General features: G+C 44.3%; 3 protein-coding genes across 3 annotated transcripts; 1 reads left to right on the forward strand and 2 right to left on the reverse strand.

Annotated features, from left to right (window-relative positions):
• Positions 1 to 257: 257 nt before the first annotated feature.
• CUNH11orf42 (chromosome unknown C11orf42 homolog) lies at positions 258 to 3,601 on the reverse strand. The gene is made up of 3 exons (XM_070425422.1): positions 3,530 to 3,601; positions 625 to 1,423; positions 258 to 388 (listed from the first exon to the last, which is right to left on the reverse strand). The coding sequence occupies exons 1-3, from the start codon at positions 3,599 to 3,601 to the stop codon at positions 258 to 260; spliced, it is 1,002 nt and encodes a 333-aa protein (XP_070281523.1).
• A 6,221-nt stretch (positions 3,602 to 9,822) lies between these two features.
• OR52W1 (olfactory receptor family 52 subfamily W member 1) lies at positions 9,823 to 10,788 on the reverse strand. Its single transcript, XM_070426713.1, has one exon. It carries the CDS (start codon positions 10,783 to 10,785, stop codon positions 9,823 to 9,825), a length of 963 nt encoding a protein of 320 aa, XP_070282814.1. The 5' UTR covers positions 10,786 to 10,788.
• Positions 10,789 to 21,053: 10,265 nt separating this feature from the next.
• On the forward strand, positions 21,054 to 22,405 carry OR52B2 (olfactory receptor family 52 subfamily B member 2). Its single transcript, XM_070426714.1, has one exon. It carries the CDS (start codon positions 21,054 to 21,056, stop codon positions 22,020 to 22,022), a length of 969 nt encoding a protein of 322 aa, XP_070282815.1. The 3' UTR covers positions 22,023 to 22,405.

The raw sequence follows: 22,405 nt of genomic DNA on the forward strand, positions 1-22,405 counted from the left end.
TTTGTATGCTTGAGGGTAATGGTATAAATATCCAAATTGGCCCTTGGCAGAAAAAAGATTCCCCACCCTGCCTTAGAGAGTGAGGGGACATGAAGCCTAGGGAAAATATAGGAATTCTCCCACTTCTCCAGACCCCAAAAGAAAGAATGAATAGGGGCTCAGGATGGTTTGGGGGAGCAGCAGCTGATGTTTATTGGGGACCAGTATCCTTATTCCAGATATTGGGGGCCTTGCCCCTTGCATCTTTCTCTGCAACTTCAGTCGTCGCTGTCGAACTCCGAGGACAGACCCTGAAGCAGGGGCAGGGACATGGAGTGCCGGTCGGGGTCCCCGGGACCCCCACCCTGGGCTCCTGGTGGGGGGCTGCGGGGGCTGAAGAGCCAGTTCTCTGCCAGGGTTGGGGATAGTCAGAGATTGACTCAATGCCCTGGCCTTTTTGCCTCCCTGGTCCCGCCCTCTGGTTCTCTGTGCTGTGTCCACCCCCACACTAAGACCATGCTTCCACCTCACTGTTCCCTGGCTCCTTCCATTCCCCTTACCAGGATTACAAGTATCCCATACATTCCTGAGCTATACTCCCTCCACTTTGTCCCATCCCTTTCATTTTTATTTCCCCAGAAGTACCTGATAGCATCTGGGGCCCCCTTCGGAATGGGTTTCGACCCTTGTAGGAGACTCTGGTGAGTCTGCCCTCTGGCCCTTCCTGGGGAGGTGATGTAGATGGGGCTGGGACAGGTGGGGGCACATCAGCAGGTTCAGTGATATTGTCAAGGGCTGATGGGGACGCCAGAGGTGGCATGATGTTGAGGTTGGGTCTGACCCAGTTGGTCCCATGGAGTAGTGGGCCTTTGGTCAGGGCCTTTTGTGGTCCCAGCACTCCCTTGGGCTGCAGTGAAAACTTGAGGCATGAGAAGGCAATAGGCAGTGACCGTTGTAACCGGAGCATCTGGGGCTCATGACCTGTAGGCAGTAACCCCAGCTGCATCCAGGAACAGGAGAAGACCTGGTAGATGACATAGATGCTGTGGGTGCTTCGGAGCCAGGGAAGAGTCTTCTGTAGGCTCACCTGCCCTGGTGGCAGCAACAGAAAGGCCACCTTCTTGCGCAGGCCACCCATATGTAGGTGGATCCGGCAGGGCTGCCCATCCAAGAGTCGCATTTCTTCATAGGCTAGCTCTGCTCCACTTTTTGGTGAGTATTCCCGTGTGCAGTGGGCAAAGGCACCCTCAGACCCTGCCTGCTCCAGGAGGTTTGTTAGTGGTCCCACTGGTTGCAATGTCCGCCGGCCCTGCCGACCTGTCAAAACCAGGCGGCTGTGGCCTGGGCGGTACTGCTTCACTAGCACACCCAGTAGATCATAGCAAGCTGCATCCGATAGGAAAGGTACTGCCACTACATTGGACCCAAAGCGCTCTTCGATAACCTGCAGATACCAGTTTATGGGAGCAGGTTAGGGTTAGGAGTTACCTGGTAGCTTACTCTAGATTGACCCTCCCACTGTCACTATTTGATTACATCTCCACAATGTGCTCAGACTGTCATACTTCCTGCTTACTTCCCAGTTCTATCCTGCAGCAACACCTTGAATGTTTATCATGTGCCAAACTCTGGGGAATACATGAAAGAATGAGACGTTATCCTTGTCCTAATATAGCTCAGTCTAATGACAAAAATGTAAGTAGTAGTCAGCTAAGTAAAATCATAGCAAGATGTGGAGATTAGAAGTTATTTAACAGCCTTTGTCTTTGATAGAAGAGGATCAAAGAAGGTTTCCACGTGATAATACTTGAACTTTGAAGGAATTAGCCAGGTAGGAGAATGGTCAGTCCAGGCAGAAGGAATAGCTGGTAAGAAACCCTGAGCTTACAAATTAAGGGCACATTCAGGAACATGTAATTTCATATCGCGTAAATGTAGGGTATGAGGAGGTACAGGCACACACGAACTGGATTAGGAAAGGCCTGCGTGTATACTAAGTGATGGGGACTTTCATCTGGAGGACAGTGGGAAGCCACTTGAAGCGCTCTGGTTAGGGGCAGGATTAGATAGGCATTTTAAAAAGCTAATTTTGAACATGAAATGAAGGGAGAGAGAAAAAAGTTAAGAGTATTAAAATACTCCAGGCAAGACATGGTGAGCCCCTCAACTAAAATAATGGAGGAAGATATCTAAGTTATAGAATTAGGAGAACTTGGTCTCTTAAGGGGTGTGGGAAAAGGAAAACTCAAGGATTATTCTTAGGTGATTGGTTAGATGGGTTATGTCATTTACCAAGAATGGGTATACAAAAATAGGCTTGGACTATCCATTCTTACACTACCTCTAGCATCCCTTAAATACACCTTCTGCCCTAGTGGCAGGGCATAGTTCCTTTAGGGATTTGAAGCTTCATCTTTGTAAATCTAGTTCCAATATGCTTTTAGGGATTGTAGTTCCTCTTGGTTTTGTCCTCTTTGTCTTGGCTTTTTTTGGGTTTGGTAACCCAGTTATAGAAAGTTTAACTTCATGACCACTAGGAAACCCTGTAAGATCCTCTCTAGTAATTGTAGTTAGGTATGATAACAGCTCATCCAGGATATTGATGGCTGAGACTTCTGGCTCAATGTTTTGCTAGGGAGCATACAAAATTCCTTCTTTGGGCCTCTTTCATGTTAGAGCCATATTTTTCAAATGCCGTGTGCTCTACTCTTTGTCCCAGCCTCAAGATCCACATCTGTGCCCCTATTGATGGCATTGGCATTGTCCACTTGGCTGGCCTTCCCTTAGAATTCACCAATGGTCCCTTAAGGCTGATCTGCTTTTTGCTATATAGTTTTGTGTTTTTCTTCCCCTCCAGTGCTGCCCCCTAGCATAAGAGGAGGGTAGCTAACTGATAGAATTGTGTGTACTTTGGATAAGCTGAGGTAACTTGAAGATTACTGTCTTTTGCACTTAGCCATGAAGAGGTCAAAGGTAAAGTTCAGGTACTTTAGAAAACTTAAAAGGCCTTTCATGATTAGCCCCTGCACCTCTTTGACCTTATTTTTACCACTAATAATTTGAACTCTGCTCTAGAGGGCATTTGCAGTTCATAAATCTTCATTTTCCATTTTCCTCTCCTGCCTTTGCATATGTTCTGCCTTTTTGATTAGTACACTGTTCACTCACCCATCCACCACTCATGAACTCATTCAGGTGTTTATTAAGCATTGTTTATGTGCCAGGTATTCTTCCCTCTATGTGTGAATAACTCCTACGTGCCCAGCTAGAATGTCACTCTCTTTAGGAGTGACCTAAGTCCTGCCCCTGACTTAGCACTTCTCTCTGCTCTCATAGCTCTCTGTACATTCAAGAAACCATTCTTACTGCTTTCGCAATTGTGATTCAATTGGACAGTTTGTACAGAGCACGTGGTACAGTGCCTGGCTCATAAGCAAGCACTGAATAAGTGTTAGTTATTATTGTCTTCCATCCTCCCTCCTCATAAGCTACTCAGACCCACCTAGGTCACACTTTGTTGCTTCCTCTTTAGCCCTCTTACTTTACCTACCTTGTCTTTGATGAGGGTCCATGTGGTATCAGCTTCATCCAGTGTTAGCAGTTGAGGGGTACCAACCAACATGTTGGGATATGGGAAGGGTTAGGCAGGGCAATGGCTGCTGCAGGAACCCCGAGCTGCCCAGAGAGGTGAGGCTTGGCCTTAGGCTCTGACCTACTACAGCATGAGGTCATAGAGGTCCTGCTGGGGGATGGGAGATTGGGTTGGAGAGGGCAGTCACCTTAGCCTCACTGTTCTCACGGTCTGAGTTTATTCTTTGGAGTCATCTACCTATTCTGCTTTAGAGGAGGAAAGTGCAGGTACCATTAGGGTATGTATGTGTGTGTATGTAGTTCTTTAAGGAAACAGGATCAAGTCTTTCTTCCCTTCAGCAACCTCCTTCAAACAATTTGATATGCTGTCCTGTTACCTGCAGACAACTTCTTTGTGAGGTTGCATTGGAGTCCTGAAGCACACAGGAGAAGAACAGATCAAGACTTAAACCGAGAATCAAGTAGTGGTTCTCAATCTTGGCCATACTTTGGAATTACCTGAGAGCTTTGAAATTTACTGATGCCTGGCCCTGGTCCGTGTGGTTCAGTTGGTTGGGTGTCATCCTGTGCACTGAAGGATTGCTGGTTTGATTCTGGTCGGGGGCACATACCCTGGTTTCGGGCTCGATTCCCATAGGGGGTGTGTGGGAGTCAGTTGATTGATATTTTGCTCTCTTGCATTGATGTTTCTCTCCCCGCCTCTCTTCCACTCTCTCTCAAAAACAAACAAACAAACAAATGTCAATAAAAATTCTGATTTAATTGGTCTGGAGTGTGCTTGGGCATCAGGATTTCTAAAAGCTCTTCAGGCAATTTTAATATGCAGCCTGGGATGAAACCCATTACTAACAAGTGGGTTCCAATAGCAGTGAAAACCAGGTGTGTGTGTAGGAGAGTGCCATGCTGAATGGTGATAGTGTGAGGGTAAGAATCAAATTGGGATACTGTTGCCTTAGTAACTTGAGAGAGCTCTCAGGAAGTCAGAATTACTCAGGTAAATTTGTAGAAATTATCATGTTCCACTCCCTGTCCTCGCCTGATTGTTTCTAGTACATACTGTCCTACTACAGCTCTAATCTATGTGTGATTTCCCCTTGTGTCTGTTTAGAGATCTCAAACTGCTCTTTTGCTGGAAAAGAAGAGTGGTATTTCCTAAAAAGAAGTACTCTAGAGCAGCGGTCGCCAACTGGTGGTCCATGGACCATGCGTGGTCTGTGAGGTCCGATAGGTTGGCGACCGCTGCTCTAGAGAGTTTTTCTGATAGCTACTTTCCCGCTCTGCCCCTTATCTATCCAAAGAGCTCTCTTGAGTCCTTCTGCAGAGTTTCCTGTGTGCCTAGTAAGACCCCTCATGTAGAGGGTCTTCCCTGTCCTGGCTCAGCATGTAGAGCTATCCCACAGAGTTGGCCATTGTCCGTGCTGGCCCAGGTAGTGTGAGTATGGGGCACAGGAAAGGGTCCTAAGATGGTAGGAGAGTGTTGCCAAGAAAAGTTTCCTAAGGGATGTAACTGGGCAGGTCTCCCTAGACAGAGCTAAGAATGTGGGTGCCAGGTACTTGAACAAAGGTTTGACAGTGGGCATGAGCCTATGCTCCAGGGGAGGAATTACTATTAAATATTTGTTGAACTCTTATGTGCTTTACTACGCACTTTGAGTGCATTATCTTAGATCCGAGGTTCTCAAACTGTGGGTCGCGACCCCTTTGACGGTCGAACGACCTTTTCACAGGGGTCGCCTAAGACCATCCTGCATATCAGATATTTACATTACGATTCATAACAATAGCAACATTACAGTTATGAAGTAGCAACGAAAATAATTTTATGGTTGGGTCACAACATGAGGAACTGTATTTAAAGGGCCAGAAGATTGAGAACCACTGTCTTAGATCATCCTTTTAGTAACCTCTTGAAGTAGGCACTATTTCCCCATTTTACAAGTGAATGAACAGGCTCAGAGTGGTTAAATAAATGAGTGCAAGTCTGCCTGATTCCAGCTTTTGCCGTCAAGTGGTAAGTAGTTCCTTTTGGTGAAGGGAGAAACCCACTTGTTCCTTCTGCTCGCCTGTGTGTGTGATGGGAGAGGTGCATACATGCTAGATGGAAGTGCAAAGTGGTGGAGTGAAGAGGAAATGGGCAGGAGGAGAGAAGAGTGCAATAGACAAAATCAGAAAGCCCGTTTCCTGTTGAGATAAGTGAAACCAAGTCTCTCCTCCTAATGCCCAGCACATTTTAAAATTATGGTTGACAAGGAGAAGTCACCTGGTGTACTATGGTTAGTACCTCTGTTCCCTGCAGAAAGGAATTCTGAGGTACACAGAGGTAGAGAGAGATACACATGGACAAGAGACACAGACCTGGAGCAAAACTGACTGACAGTGGAAGGAGACAGAGATGCAGAGGTACAGAGACAAATGGGAATTATTGATAAACTGGCAGAGAATGTGCACATCCATATCTTGAGGAGATTCCAGAATGAGAAGGGCTTGGATGAGGTAGGTGCAGGGGTGATGGGCTGTTGGTAAATTGATTGAGGGTCTCTTTCGGATTTTCATAGAGGAGGCTGAGGGGAAATTGAGTACTGATGAACCTTGTACCCAGAAGTCCATACCTCTGTCCTGTCTTTTACTGTTTAATTATCATGATTCTCTTTTTTTAAAAAAAATATTTTTATTGATTTTAGGAAGGGAGAGGGAGAGAGAAACATCAATGAAAGAGAATCATTGATCAGCTGCCTACTGCATGTCCCACACTGGAGATTGTGTCCACAGCCTGGGCATGAGCCCTGACTAGGAATCGAACTGTGATCTCCCGGTTCATAGGCTGAGGCTCAACCACTGAGCCATGCTGGCTGGGCTACCATGATTCTCTAGGTTTTCTAAATTCTACCCTGCCTTATCCTGACATTAAATAAGTCTGTCTTTCCTTTTGACTCAGAAAGTCTGAGACTGAAAGTCGCTGAAGGAAGACAGATGACAATTGAGTTCGGGCTACCATGATTCTCTAGGTTTTCTAAATTCTACCCTGCCTTATCCTGACATTAAATAAGTCTGTCTTTCCTTTTGACTCAGAAAGTCTGAGACTGAAAGTCACTGAAGGAAAACAGATGACAATTGAGTTCTGGATGGAGTTGATGAGCCCAAAGGCTGGGCTCTGTGGGCCATATTTTGTTCATGGGGTTTGCCTCCAGTGTGGCAAATTCTGGGGACTTCCCTGGGAAAAACACAGATCATCTGCAGCATATGGGGTGACCAGAGTAGAGATTATGAGGTCAACCAACTGGTGGGACTGATTATCCAGAGAACATGAGGTTCTCTGCAGGCAACCTCTAGGGCAGGATAGAATAGTGTGGATAGCAAAGACTTTAGAGTGATCAAGAACCCTAGCGCGCCTTCACTTCTTTCAGGCTACAGGGATAATTGTGTAAGTTTCTAATCCATCCATTATTTGAAAACTTTAGGGATAAGTGTGTTTTGTAATTCAGAATTTTTTATTTATTATTTAAAAATTTTAACATGCTTTTATTAATTTTAGAGAGAGATGAAGGGAAAGGGAGAGAGAAATATCTATGTGAGAGAGGAACAATGATCAGCTGCTTCCCGCATGCACCCTGACAGAGGATGGAGCCCACAACCTGGGCATGTGCCCTGACCAGGAATCCAACCAGTGACCTTTCAGTGTACCAGACAATGTCAACCAACTGAGCCACATCAGCCAAGGCCTGTAATTAAGAATGTTTTGGATTTTAGAAAGGTAATATAGTGTCCTTATGTGAGAGACAGACAGAGTGAAATGGACTGACAGTGCAAGGAGGAGACAGATGCAGAGGTACAGAGACATACATACCCCAGTGAGATTTAGGGCAGTGCTCTCTGATCAACATCTGCAGCTAAATATATGAATAGTCACTCTAAAATAAATATAAATATAAATACAATTGTAAATGGTTCAGGTGACATTCTGGGCCAAAGTTATGAAAACACTTGTTTGTTGAGAGTTTTTTTTTAACTTTGGAATTGTAGATAAGGGATTACGGGCTTATAATTGTTCTCAGGTGTTTCGAGGAGCAAGCGAGTGCTGGTAAAGCCTTCTAAACACATCACATGGTAGATATGTATGTAATCTCAATCCAAAACAAAATACAAATGCCCGAGGGGGTGGATTTTTAGCTTGCAAGGAAGAAAGTTCTTATGATGAACAATGCACAGCTTTGGAATCGGCTGCCTTGGGGAGCTGTGCATAACCAGGGGGTGAAACTGCCTTAGAAGAGAGGCTTTCTGTGCTGGGAGGCTGACAGAATTCATTGCTTATGAACATTGGCTGCCACGATTTCACTTTTCATGCACCAGAGGGGAAAGGCAAAGTGTGTGTGTGTGTGTGTGAATGACAGGACTGTCAACAATCTAATATCTTATTGCATGCATCTTTCTTCGTATCGGTAATTATTTTGTCAGGCTAGATTTATTGAAGAGGAACCCCTAAGAGAAAGATATGGACATCTTAAAGACCTGTATCCCTTTAAGATTAGAATTTTGTCACAATTATTTACAGAATTATTGTCTGGAGGGCTTTTTAACTTAGAACTTTATGAGAATGACTGAGCTCACATTTGGGTTGAGGAAAAGTGTAGATTTCTTCCTCTTCCACTTGGTTGGAGTGTGACAGCACCTCTGAAAATCATAGCTTCTGGTCTCTCTCTTCAGTTCCTTGAAATGAGGCCCGATGAGACCCCATGTGGCCCTGTAGATGGCATCCACCTGCCTTTTCAGCCATATGGCCTCCTGTGCAGTGTCCCATGGTGTGTAGTCCAGCTATCTGCTCTGGTCTGCCTTCCACCTGGATTCAGGTCTTCATGGCTAACTCCAATATTTGTGGTTATGATAGTTTTCCTGGAGCACTTGGGTCTGCTTGTGCAGCCTGCAGCTTTCTGTGACCTCCTAACAGTGACTCCCTGCCTTACGTCTGAGATTATACTCGTTCTGGACTGCATGCTGGTATGAGAGATCTTTTGTGCAATATCCCTCCTAGTGTGGAGTGCAAAGTGAATCTGCTGTTGGGCAACACCATGGCACAACCTGTTAGTATCTCTTCTCTGTAGCCACAGCTATGTGAAATACTCCTGTTTCATCATATTGCGCCAACATCATGTGCTTCTGATGATGTTGGCCAAGACCAGTGATTCCCAAAGTGGGCGCTACCGCCCCCTGGTGGGCGCTGCAGCGATCCAGGGGGGTGGTGATGGCCACAGGTTCATTTGGGGGCATATATCTTTCTGTTTAATTGCTATTAAAATTTAAAAAAAAATTAATTTCCAGGGGGCGCTGAGTAATATTTTTTCTGGAAAGGGGGCGGTAGGCCAAATAAGTTTGGGAACCACTGGCCAAGACAAATAGGGTTGTTGATGAGGCTTTTACTTGGGAATTTTACATTCTTGGCTGAGGATGTGCAAAAGGGCAGATTGGTAAGAGATCATAGGGATTCTGGACTTCAGGCAAGCAGGCAACATAATTACAGTGGTTTTCTAGGGATATAAAAATTTATTTCAGTTGGACTCCTGACCCATGAAGCTGCAAGCCTCGGGAGAGAACTTCGAGCCATTAACTCTTAAGACTTTGGCAATGGAGTGTGTGGTCTGGGGGTGGGGTGGAGTGGGGAGATAGTGATTACACAGGAGACCAAGAGGATTCTCTGAACTGGGAATATCTTAAAGATCAGTGTCCTGGTGAAACTGGGACCCCAGGACACATTATCTAGATTCTCGGAAGGTGGGGGAGAAGCCTGTATGACTCTGGCTAGAACAGAATCTGACCCCAGAAATAGGGCTGTGATCCAAGACAAGAACTAGTCTCCAGAGGAACTGTCCCTCTTCCCAGACACCTAGATTCAGGATCTGCAGAGGAGCTACTGTGAGGGAACAGGGGCAGACTTAAGTTAAAATGATGGGGAGAGGCAAGGAGGGGAGTTTTCTTTAAATCTTGTGTGCTAGGATCCCACGATAATTCCTGATCTTATTTTCCTTGCATGGTAACACACTGGCCCCTGACCCCTGCCTCCCCATAAGCAGGATATGTGGCTAGGTCTAACTACACATTCCAGTGGTACCCATAGTAGGGGCTTCACAGCAAACACCTGTTGAGTGGTTATGAGAGTCATATGCAGATAATGAGGCCAATGACATAGTTTATACTTCCAGATTCCAGATTTTTTGAATGTCCCCCAGCTCGACCTCTAGGCTTCATTGTTTTCAGTGCCCATCAGAACTGGCTTTTTCTGAATGTGAAGGTTTCCAGGAACCGGTCCCTGATCTGCTTGGTGCGGGCCCCATAGATGAGAGGGTTGAGGGCAGGTGGCAGCAGCAAGTAGATGTTAGAGAGAAGGATGTGTACGGGCTTGGGGACAGTGTGACGACCAAAACGGTGTGTGAGGTAGGAGAAGAGACCAGGCACATAGAAAGCCAGAATGACACAGATGTGGGAACTACATGTGCCAAAGGCCTTAGTACGGGCCTCCTTGGTAGGCAGTCGCAGCACAGTGTGGGCAATGAGCCCATAAGAGCCAGTGATGCCCAGAATATCTACACCCGACACGGCCAGTGAGAGCGCTAGCCCATACAAATTGTTGGCCCGTGTGTTACCCACCACCAGCTCCACCACCGCCATGTGTGCACAGTAGGCATGCTCTATGGTCTTGTCTCGGAAGTGTTCAAATCGTGCCACCAACAGAGGGAAAGGCACAACAATAGCCACAGCTTTTAGTGCCAGTGCCAGGGCTGCGTATCCCACACGAGCTTTGGTGACAAGGATAGAGTAGTGCAGTGGACTCCCTACTGCCACTGCACGATCATAGGCCATGGCCAGGAGTACACCAGATTCCATGGCAGTCAGTGCATGGACAAAGAACATCTGGACCAGGCAGGCAGCATATGGCAGAGGGCGGGGCCCAAGCCACATCACAGCCAGCAACCCTGGCCCTACGGATGTGGCTAAGCCCAGGTCTGTGGCTGCCAGGGTGGCCAGGAGGAGAAACATGGGCTGGTGCAGTGTGGAATCTACCTGCACCACTGCCAGCATTGTTCCATTGCCCAGCAGGGCCAGCAGATACATGGGCCCAAAGACCAGTGTCAGCCAGGCCTGGGTCCCCCCTAGGCCTGGGATGCCAGTCAGTAGGAAGAAGGCTGGGCGTGGGAAGGTGGAGTTGGGCTGTGGAACTTCTGCCATCCTGTGTGGGGTAAAGCTTTAGGGCTCATGGGGGCATGACTCCTGAGAAGGGAAGGACAAACGGAGGAATTTTTGGGGGTGCCACAGTGGCACAGACCTATCCATAGAGTATGTAAAGGGTAGTACAGGGCTGGGAAGATCACAGGGTTTTTATCTTTAGTTGGGGATTTGAATGGATAATCAAGACCATAACCCTAGCTAGGATGGGAGAATCCTTTGCACTTGAAAGCTCATGAGGGTAGGAAGAGAGAGAGGGGACAGTGGCAGTGAGGAAGGGTGTGGTCACTGCTATAGTAGCTGGTACAGTCAGAGCCCTTCAGTGGGAGGTCAGCTGAGAGTGGAGCTGAGATGTATGTTTTTCTTCCTCAGGGTTTAAATAGAGTAGGTCTCAGTCTCTGGTGATGGGGAGAAAGCCAACGCTGGGTGGGGATCAGGCCTTAGGCTGGTTCTGTCCCTGACTGTGTATCCTTAGGAACAACTCCTGGGCCTCAGGTTCCTCATCTTTACAATGGGGTGGGCTTAAGCATCGCTCAGCTTTAACATGCTGGGCAGTTACCCTCCAAGAGGAAAGGGGGAGAGTTAAGAGAAAGGGAGAAACAGGAAGAGGAGGTAGATGGAACCTGGAGTGAAGGCAGAAGCCTTGTGTGACAGGAGAAAACTGGTAGGTTTTTGGGGTGTGGGGTGCTTACGTTTCCTTTAACTCGATGCTGAAATAGTGAACTTGAACACTGGCCGAAGAGTTGAAGTTGGGCCTGGGATGCAATGAAGAAAGTGAGAAATGGCAGCAAAAAAGGAACTTCTCTCTTTTCCTTCTTTACAATCCAGAAGAGGTCCCACTAGAGTCTCATTCCTGATGTGCCAGAGGGAGAGGTGAAAGGGAGGAAATGGCAGTCAACTCAGAGGAGCAACCATGCAAGATAGAAGCATCCTTGGTGCTGAAGGAGTCAGGGTGAGCAGAACCGATTCCTCCAGAGCCTAGCCCACAGCGGAAGCTTATACCTCTTGGATGAATAAATGGAGGAAGAAAACAACAGAAGACTTGACTGGGGAGGGATCCTGAGCGCCGTGTGTTGGCAGCTGTTCTTTGCCTTGACCGGTGCCTACCAGGCTCTTTATGTGACTGCTACACCTGCTTCCCTCAGGCCCTACTCCTCCCACCTGTGCCACATTAACTCTTCCCTGCTCCATCTTTGCTCATTGCTGATAGGTCTGGTAACCCAGGGAGTAGAGTAAAAAGGCAGAGATAGGGCAACAAAGAAAGAGACTAACTTAGGGGAGTAGGAAGATCTGGGAAGAGGAACACTTCCCCTGGGAGGTCTTTGCTGCAGAGAAGACCTTGCTTTATTTTTTAATAGCATCCCCTTTATTATAATTACTTGTCTCTCCTTTTCCCACTAGACTAAAAGAGTTAGAGTCAGTATTTCTTATTAGCCCTGGTACCTCCGTTATACATCACAGTGCCTGGCATGCAGTTGTCTATGAATAAATATTTATAGCTTTTAATTGTGGGGCAGAAGTGCTGGCCCAAACAGTGTTTGCTGACTAACAGGGGCTCCTACAGCTTCAGGAGCCTTAGGTATCCATGGAGATGAGAAAGAATTAATTGCCATCAACCACATCCACTGAGTATGATTCCTTTTGTTATAATGAAACATATCCTAAATATCACCACGATATGCAAGATAATGCAATAAAAAACACGGCTTACAGGAAAAATGGGAGGAGGGACACAACATTCGCAAACTTTGTCAGTGACATATTTAAAAAGGGTAGGAACTGCCCAGCTGGTGTGGCTCAGTGGTTGAGTATCAACTCAGGAACTAGGTTGTTGGTTCAATTCCTGATCAGGGCACATGCCCTGGTTGCAGGCTTGATCCCCAGTGGGGGCCGTGCAGGAAGGAGGTAGCCAATCGATGACTTCCTCTCTCATTGATGTTTCTATCTCTCTGTCCCTCTCCCTTCACTTCTCTCTAAAAATTAATAAAAATATATTAAAAAATAAAAAGGATAGGAACCAACAAAAATGGTAGCACATGTTAAATGATTACAAAGTACATACTAGCACATGCACCAATAAATATGACACTTCACCTTGAAAAAGACTTGGAATTTTCCTTGTGGAAGTGAGTGTCGGAAGTAGCTTGTGAATTATTGTGAAGAGGTGGGAGACACTAATCTGAAATCAGGTGAGATGCTGTAACACCAGATGTGGACAGGTGTGGCTCATAACACAAGTGGTGAACTGAGGCAGCTGATGAATGTTTGCATATGTGCATGTGTGCTCATTGCATTTTCCTATGCAGTTTGGTTCAGCTGGGTGCAGTTTTCCATGTTCATCTAGTTTCTTGCAGATGAAGTCACACATAAGTAAACAGAATATTCACATTATGCTCAGTTCCCTAACCCTACCAGACCGCTGTACTGATTTTTTGGTAATTTCCACACAAAGGTGGAATATTGGCGATAGATGAAAGGTAGATGAAAGGTAGACCTATTTTCTGCAATGTCTCCAAGTTCCATCTTATTCTAACCACTTGTTTGCATGTAACTAACATTTTTCTATATAATGTTGGTTTTTTCTCTTTAATGCTCAGGAGCCCAGGTATAGGGGACAGTTAGGTTCAGGGCCTCAGGTCTGGTAGGACTAATACATCAATTGGTTGGACCAAATCTGCATTTCAAAACCAGCTTTATAGCAGAACTGATTGTTTGTACCCGGCCCTGTGCCTTGTGGTGAGTATACAGTGGCAATAACAAGACCCTGCTGCCCTGCAGGACCTCATGGTCTAGTGGACACAGTGATGCCCACAGTTGGCAGAGAACAATGAAAGTAACTGTGTTAGCTCAGGTCAGTACCAGGCATGGTGGGAGCACAGAGAAAGCCTCACCCCCTTCTTGGAGGAGTCAGGGAAGTCTTCTCTGAATGACAGTGATGCCTATAGTTCTCTGGAGTGTCCTATGTGCAGTTACTGCTCTAGTACAACATGCGTTTGCAGTAGGTACAATTATTTTCCCATCTTTGTACAGACAAAGAACCAAGGCACAAAGAGATAAAGTAACATGCCCAAGGTCACACAGCTAGTAATTAGCAGGATACTAGCTCAGTGTGGCTCTAACATCCCTGCTCTTGGCCACTACTTTGAACATTTCCACTGAGATTTAGCACATGAGTAGTGTTCTAGGAGTAGTAGTTCAGAGACAGATTGGCAGGTGGTCTGGGATGCTGAATGGGGAAATGTAGAAAGAGCTGCAATGACCTGTTAGTCAATGGTGAGGGAGGAGAGGAGCTCTTGGGAAGTGGGAGCAGTGGGTTGAGAGCCATAAAGGAGAGGGTTGGGAAAAAGTGCCCTCGAATGCCATTATAATCAAATGGCCTCAAGAGAACACTAACAGGATTTTGGCTGACGTGTGCCTATCCTGGGCACTGTTTGTACAAGGATGGTTCATAAGATAAATCACAGACCCCTTAAGTCCAACAAAATGAATTAAGTTCCTGCAAATTGGATGTATTCTGTGTTTCTCATTGCCTAGTAGTCCAGGAGGTACTGGGGGATATCATTGACGTTGTCTCTAGGAAAGTTTCTCTGTTGGTCTCCTAGGCTCCAGCCCAAAATTATAGGAGGTTTCTAAACACATGTTGGGGAGCACCTGGCTGGTCTTTCCCTGTGACATTGGCCATTAGAAGAAGGTATTTGTCAATACATCTGTGGCTTTGGGGGACTTTATGTCAGAGCCTACTCCCCAGAGGTGAGTTTCAGCCCTTTGTGGGGAGTGGAGGTAGAATGGGAGGAGGAGGGAAGGCTCATTGGGTCTCTCAGTTGCTCCCTACTGGCATGGGATAGGAGAGGGGTCTGTTTGGGAAGTGACCCTGATTTTCTCACTGCTTTGACTAATGCAGCTACTACCACCAACACCTGTGTCCATGTGGGTCTATGGTTTCCTGCTTTCAATGACCAATGAACAACAACACGTAAGAGCAGATTATCCATTTGCACAGTAGATTACAGATCACAAAGCCTTGGGTCCAAGTGGTACCACTTGACACTGAATCCTCTTCTAGAAACCTCCTACAGCAAACTTTCAATTGTCACAATTTTCAGGTTAATATGTCCCCTTTGTGACCAGTAGCACCACAGTAATCCGGGCTTCACCTTCCCTCAGTTTCAGAAGGGGAAGAGGGACTTGGAATCCCAAGGTAAGATCAGATATCACTATCCTATGGAGAAGTGGAAGAAGTCATTAAACCCATCACTCCATTCTGTCTTCTTGGTCTTCTAACTTCACTTCCCATCCATCTGAGGCTTCCCAATTCTTTCATGAAAATGTCCTTAATCTTCCATAGTTCTCTGGGGGCATTGGGAGTCCCCATTACCTAGGATAGTGGATTGATGAGCCCTTTAAATCAAATAAATATAATTTTTATAAGTAGTGTTGCTAAGTTAGAATCCCATATCAGGGGCTACATTTGACAATTTTTATATGCTATCCTGCACTGATATGTTAGGGGAAAGGAAGGAACATAGAAATTTCTCAGTGCTCCAAAAATTACCAGTTGATTTACCCTTGGAAACTCACTTCTTCCCTTTTAAGAAATTTCAGGTTAGATTTTTTTATTTTTACTTTGAAATGTTAGGACTTGTTGCTTGTTTAAATAAGTCCCAGTTGGAGAACCATGTAAAAGTCACAGAGCCAAGTCAACATGATTGTGTGATGTAAATTTTGGGTATTAATTAAATGGAATAATACCATAAACACATAATGAAATTAAAACTTAAGTTACATGACAAAGACCAGAGACCAATAAATTAACAATGTGATAGTTGGTATGATGGAAATTGCCAAAATCATTTGTTCCTTCTTCTTAGGCAACTGAAGAGTAATCTCTATTTTTTAATTGGTATATTTAGACCATTTAAAGTAAAAGTAATTGGCATATTAAGGCTGAAGTCTACTATTTTATTATTTGTCTTCTGTCTGCTTCTTCTCTGTCTCATTCCTCAGTTTCTGATTTCTTGCCTTTCTGTGGGTTATTTGAACATGTTTAGGGGGCCTTCTTGATTTAATTATAGAGTTTTTGAGTGTATGGTTTTGTGTAGTTTTATTTGAAGTTGTTCTATTAAAAAATATACATGTGACTCATAGTCCACTTTTAGTAAAGTAGAAACCTTGGTTCCATTTAGTTCTCTTTACTCTTCTCACTTTTAAATATCATTATCTTTAATATCAGATAATGTTATAATTTTTGTTTTAATCATTGCATGTGAATTAAAACTCATGAGAAGAAGAACTTACCCATATTTCTGCTCCTTCCATTTCTCTTTATTCCTTTCTGATGCTCCCCCAAATTATTTTTTTGACAAATGCAGACATCATGTAATTTACATTCCTTTCACTATATATACTATACCCATCAAAGAAACTTCCTTCTGCTTCCTTCTACCCTGGGAGCAATTACTGTTTTGATTTCTATTACCATAGACTAGTTTTTATATGTTGTAGAACCTTATATAAATACTAGAGGCCCAGTGCATGGATTCATGCACTGGTGGAGGGGTGTGGCCTGCGGGGATCAGCCCACTGTGGACCCGCCCTCTGAGTGGCTGCTCCCGCTATGGGAGTGCTGCTCATCCCAGTTAGCCCAGCAACACTCCCACTGTGGGAGCGCACTGACCACCAGGGGGCAGCTCCTGGTCGTCATTCTGGTTGTTTTGTCATTTGGTTGCTGGGCTTTTATATATATAGATAAATAGAATCATACAGTGTATGATTCTTTTGTATCTGGCCTCTTTCACACATGGAATAATCTTGAGTTGCATCTGTGTTGTTGCATGCTCTAGTAGTTTGTTCACTTTAATTGCTGAATAGTATTCCACTGTATGAGTATATCACAATTTGTTTATCCATTCTTCTTTTATTGGACATTTGGGTTGTTTCCAGTTATTGGCTACTATGAATTAAGCTGCTGTAAACTAAGAGTGGAATTGCTGGGTTAATGTCTTTCCTGCAATATTCGGTTCCCCCCTTTATTTGGTTCCTAACAACTTTCTTTGCTCCAAAAGTTACAAGATGAGTTGGGAAGAATTACTCTTCTCCCAATAATGTTAGAGTGCTTTAATTAAGTGCACCCAAAGTAAAATTTGGTTTTAAGAGTGTAAACATTTTATTCAGTGTTCATGTATTCTGTCCCTTTTCTGTTCTCAAACTTACCTTGAGTGATTGAGCCTGCAGGCTTACTTCAAAATGACCCCTCTCATCTCCCTTAATCAGTATTTGTGGACTGAGTCTGAACACTTTGACATGCTCATCTGAGGGCTTTTGTTTTCTCTCCCTATCAGCTGCTTAGTCTCTCTAAACCTCTATTTTCTCATCTGCCATATGAAAAGATTAACAATGCCTTATCTCATTGGGTTGTTCTGATAATTAAGTGGGAAAATTCATGTTAAACCCTAACACAGTGACAGGGGTATAGTAAAGGCTCAACAAATGGTAGCTGTAATTATTTTACTAGTAGGATTTTTGTCACTGCTCTTATGCTGTGTTTTCAAATGTATTTTGTCTGGAGCTACTAATTACCTCTAGAGTTAGTGCTCCCTCTTGGCATTAGAGGAAGAATTTTCATTTCTCCATTGGTTCATTGACCCAAATGCCCAGTGATCCCATGGGTGACTCTGGCACCTGCCTCCAGAAGGAGGAAGCATGTGGCCTCTCTGTCTCTAAATATAAGCACTCTGTATGGGGCAGGACTAGTGACACGCCAATGCCAACATGATCGGTCCAGTCTTCTTTCTTCTCATGCCTCATCTCTCAGAACAAGCAAAGTTTTTAACTCTTCTCTATCACTTCCTCGATCCTTCAGCTAATACTGTGATGTAGAATGTGAGTTTAAGAGCATTGGCGGTGTCAGGGAGAGGGATTGACAGGAGTGTGTGTGTGTGTGTGTGTGTGTGTGTGTGTGTGTGTATTTAGAAATCTATATAAAAGACAAAAGCTTGGAGAGAGGAAATGGATATGTGGGATAAAAGGGGTCAGTGAGACAAAGGATGTCAGCGGGACTAGGAGGATGACTGGTGAGAGAAAGAAATGGGCATGCAGACGTGGGTCAGGAAAAGCACTAGGAGAATGCGGGAGGAGACTTTTTAATAAAATGTTCGAGTGCAGTTCAAAGAGCAGACTGTACCAGGATGGGACCTATCATTGGGGGGCTATTCATGAAAATGGCTCAGGTTTTGATCACCACCTTGTGCAACAAACAAATCCACTAGTAAAAGGCTAATTTACCAATTCCATGGCCCATTTGTTCAAATAGTTTCAATGTACTTATAAATGTGCCAGATTATGTGCTTAGTGCTGTGAACTCCCCAGTCCCAAGGTGGGGACTCTTGAGGGAACTTTCTCTTGGTAATCTGGATTTCAGGTGTGTCTAAATTTGAAAAATCCTCCTCCTTCTGTCTCCCATCCTGCATTTTATAGAACAGGTATAGCGATGGGGAGAGGAGAGGTTATGCCTTGAAGTTGGGATTCTCCATCACGTTTTCCATCACATCATAAAAACATGAAAATCACATGATACACCATCATATGCTTACTCAAATTTTGACAAAAACCTGAAAATTTTTATGGGGGGGGGGAGTGAAACAAATGGGTAGGTAGAAATTTTTCTTGAGATGTTTGTTTATTTAAAAAATGAATTGGTATTAAGGGTGAGTCAGTGGATTAATGGTATCTCAGTGCCTCTGCAGTGCAGTAAGACTGTTTTTAGATTATAAAACCACGTTACATGCTGGCTTTGAGTGTATGTGAGCAAGAGTAAGGTTATTAGAGCTATAAATTTGAATTAGTTTCAATTTATTAAAAGGGTAAACATTTACAAATTTTGATGCCTTATTTTTTGTTATTAGAAATAATTTTCTTGTGATACATCTCACAATGAATCCTTCCATATATTGTGCTGCAAACAGAGGCCACCCTTATAGCCTAGTGTGGGGCGGGGGCAGGCTATTTTACCCATTAGGAACATGGCTTCAGGGTGTACAGCCTGCACATTTGTAGGTGGTGAAAAATATGAGACCACAAGCACATGTACAAGGAAAATGGCAAAATGAAAATCATGCTTGTTTAAATAAATGTCTAAATAACATAACTACACAAAAAATAACCAACTCCACTCCTATATAGCTATCTAACAATTATATTTGAGGTGGATTGTGGGCACATTTTAGTATGTTGTTGTGATGTCAGGAGTCTTCCAAACTTAAGGTTGTATAAAAACATAAAGGGCCTTCCCCTACGGAGGGAATGGGTATAACCAAAAAATAGGGTTGGAAGTCACAAGAGGAAAAGATACTAGGAAGAAAAAGAGAAAGCAGAAAATTGAAGAAGTGGCTCTATTTCTTTTTAGCCTGGACCAAATCTTTCCCTGCCTTTGCGGTCTTTACTATTGAGGTTATAAAGCATCGTTAGAATTATAAGCAGAGTCAGAGTTGGTTTTTTTTGATGACTTATATTAGGTATCTTGCATTGAGAAGTAATATATAAAAGGAAAATGAATTTGATTTATTTCTTTAAAAAATAGATCTTATTGATTTTTACAGAGAGGATGGTAGAGGGATAGAGAGTTAGAAACATTGATGAGAGAGAAACATTGATCAGCTGCCTCCTTTACACCCTCTACTAAGAATAGAGCCTGCAACCAAAGTACATGCCCTTGACTGGAATTGAACCTAGGACTCTTCCGTCAATGGGCCAAAGCTCTATCCACTAAGCCAAACCAGTTAGGGCTGAATTTGATTTCTGATGAAGTTTTGTTTATATAAATTTGGGGCCTATGCTTTAGAATAGAGGCAGAACAATGTGGCCTCTTGGTGCTTATGCCAGTAAAGTTCAGACTCTCCTGTAAATCGAAGATAAATTAATATTTAGAATATATTGTCTGGAAGGGTATCAAATTATTAGGGACCCTTACTTGTCTGAATCTGGCTCTGTCCCCTTTCCTGTATCTATGTGGAGACCCATTGCTCCCTCCCTACAGCCATCATGCTCCGAGCAAGTGCATCTGCATTGAGGAAGAAGGATAGACTCATAAATTTTGTCTCTTATTTCTTTGGATGCCCTTCCTCCAAGGGACCCTCTGAAAATCCATATCAGTAGTTGCACCTAATGTTTATCTTGTTCCTTTATACTCCTGATTCTCTCCTTATCCTCTCCATGGTCTCTTTTCTCCATGTTCCCTTCAGAATCTTAATCACTCATTCTTTCCCTAGCCCTGATAGCTAACAGATAGAGCTTCAGAAGCAGACAAATCTTACATGAATGGTGGGAAAAGCCAAGACAAGAAGGTCTCTAGGATTAATCCTTCATAGCAGGAGGGAAAACTAAATCTTTTTGAGGGTTAAGGAACAAGTGGGCCAGAGGAAGGCTATATTAATGGAGCCAGGGGGGAGTGTATTGATTTCTTATACTCAGAATAGTTTTCCTGGTGGCTTCTAAGGATACGAAGATCTAAACACAACCTTTATGGAATTATCTGGGGAGGAGCGTGAGAAGTTCACAAAGAGCAGGTAATGAATATGGCTTCTCAATTTCAACAGCTGCCCCACTCCTCACTGCCTTTAGAGAAGATCTCGATCTTGATCAGCATAGAGAAACACATCCCTTAGGCTCCTTCTGGATTTCTACTTTGTGCTCCACTTACATGAATAGGGAACCACAAGTGCCAAGTTATTAGGTAAGTGTCATGTGAAATTTTCAAGGTAATAGCCAGATAAATTTAATGTGATTACATATAATCAAGTTAAAATACAGTTTGCCTAATAGGTCTTCAGGAAGGAGATATATTATTATAGACATGGGCCATTTAAAAAAGTCATTTGTCTTAAAATTTGAATAAGAAGAAATGGAAGGGAAGGGAAATTCCTGTAAACACAGAATGAGCAAAGTCTTGGAGGGAAAAGTATAGCACGGGTAAGGGGGCAAATGCTGCTTGTGTGGAAATGCAGAATGAGGACAGAAAAGTGGGTGGGCCCAGACCTTGGGGGCAGGGTGAAGCATGGTTGATGGACATTCTACGTGCAAATAAGCACAAAGGGCCAGAGGTTATCCCTATAAGTGAGTAGTCTCTGGAAGGACTTTCCCCTGGAGAATCCCACAGTTTAGAAATCCATGCTGTCTTTTGTGATCTCAGCTCACACTCAGAGATGCTTTCTGTTCCTATTATATTCAGCAGACCCATCAACTTCTAAGTCATTATAGAGAGGATCCTAAAGTTCATCATGACTCACACCAACCTTACCATCTTCCACCCTGCAGTTTTTGTCCTACTCGGCATCCCTGGGTTGGAGGCGTATCACAACTGGCTGTCCATACCCCTCTGCCTCATGTATATCACGGCAGTCCTGGGGAACAGTGTTCTGATAATGGTCATCATCAAGAGTGTTAACCTTCATGAGCCCATGTACTTTTTCCTTTCCATGCTGGCCATCACGGACATCCTGCTGTCCACCACTACTGTACCCAAGGCCCTAGCCATCTTTTGGTTCCATTCCCATGACATTGCCTTTGATGCCTGTGTCACCCAAGTTTTCTTTGTCCATGTGATGTTTGTGGGGGAGTCAGCCATCCTATTAGCTATGGCCTTTGACCGCTTTGTGGCCATCTGTGCTCCTCTGCATTATTCAACAGTGCTAACATGGCCTGTTGTGGGAAGAATTGCTCTGGCCATTGTCACCCGAAGCTTCTGCATCATCTTCCCAGTGATTTTCTTGCTGAAGCGGTTGCCCTTCTGCCGGACCAACATCATCCCCCATTCCTACTGTGAGCATATTGGAGTGGCCCGCTTAGCCTGTGCTGACATCACTGTTAATATCTGGTATGGCTTCTCAGTGCCCATTGTCATGGTCATCTTGGATGTAATCCTCATCACTGTGTCTTACTCACTGATCCTCCGAGCAGTGTTTCATTTACCTTCCCAGGATGCCCGGCACAAGGCTCTCAGCACTTGTGGCTCCCATCTCTGTGTCATCCTCATGTTTTATGTTCCATCCTTCTTTACCTTATTGACCCACCGCTTTGGACATAACATTCCTCGACATGTCCATATCCTGCTGGCCAATCTTTATATAGTGGTGCCACCAATGCTCAACCCCATTGTCTATGGTGTGAAGACGAAGCAGATCCGGGAGGGTGTAGCAAACCGGTTCTTTGACATGAAGGCTTGGTGCTGTGCTTCCCCTATGGGCTGATGGCTCCTCATAAATCCCCACTCCCAACTTTGCCAATGAAACTAGGTATGAAATATAGAGATTTCCTGAGAGGGCTTTTCCTTCTCTTCCTCAGTCTCTTCCTTTTTCTTCATCATCCTATCCTCTTCTATCTCTTTTTCTTTTCTTTTCTGCCTCTTCCTCTTTTCCTCCTTACCCTGTTTCTTTGTTTCCTTTACCCTCTTCTTTTCTCATATTCCTCCCCCACAACCCACAAATAACATGCTTCTAATTATGAACATTTGGTATCCTCAGTAGACCACATGTACTCCAGAAACACAGGGAGCTGAACAGCACATTAAGTAAGTTATGCACAAATGGATAAAAACAATTTTATATTTAATACCTGAAAGGGTTCCAGTTTT

Source organism: Myotis yumanensis, unplaced genomic scaffold (assembly GCF_028538775.1).
Source record: "Myotis yumanensis isolate MYYU_CA2020_CCGP unplaced genomic scaffold, mMyoYum1.0.hap1 SCAF_10, whole genome shotgun sequence".
Classification (NCBI taxonomy): domain Eukaryota; kingdom Metazoa; phylum Chordata; class Mammalia; order Chiroptera; family Vespertilionidae; genus Myotis; species Myotis yumanensis.

What these genes read in the sequence shown, in the direction of transcription:
- OR52B2 (XM_070426714.1), top strand. Translation starts at nt 21,054, where the DNA reads ATGACTCACACCAACCTTACCATCTTCCACCCTGCAGTTTTTGTCCTA.
- OR52W1 (XM_070426713.1), bottom strand. Translation starts at nt 10,785, where the DNA reads ATGGCAGAAGTTCCACAGCCCAACTCCACCTTCCCACGCCCAGCCTTC.
- CUNH11orf42 (XM_070425422.1), bottom strand. Translation starts at nt 3,601, where the DNA reads ATGTTGGTTGGTACCCCTCAACTGCTAACACTGGATGAAGCTGATACC. An exon ending in GGACCCTCATCAAAGACAAG is followed by an intron (nt 1,424 to 3,529) that starts GTAGGTAAAGTA and finishes TGGTATCTGCAG; the next exon opens with GTTATCGAAGAGCGCTTTGG. An exon ending in GGGGCCCCAGATGCTATCAG is followed by an intron (nt 389 to 624) that starts GTACTTCTGGGG and finishes CAACCCTGGCAG; the next exon opens with AGAACTGGCTCTTCAGCCCC.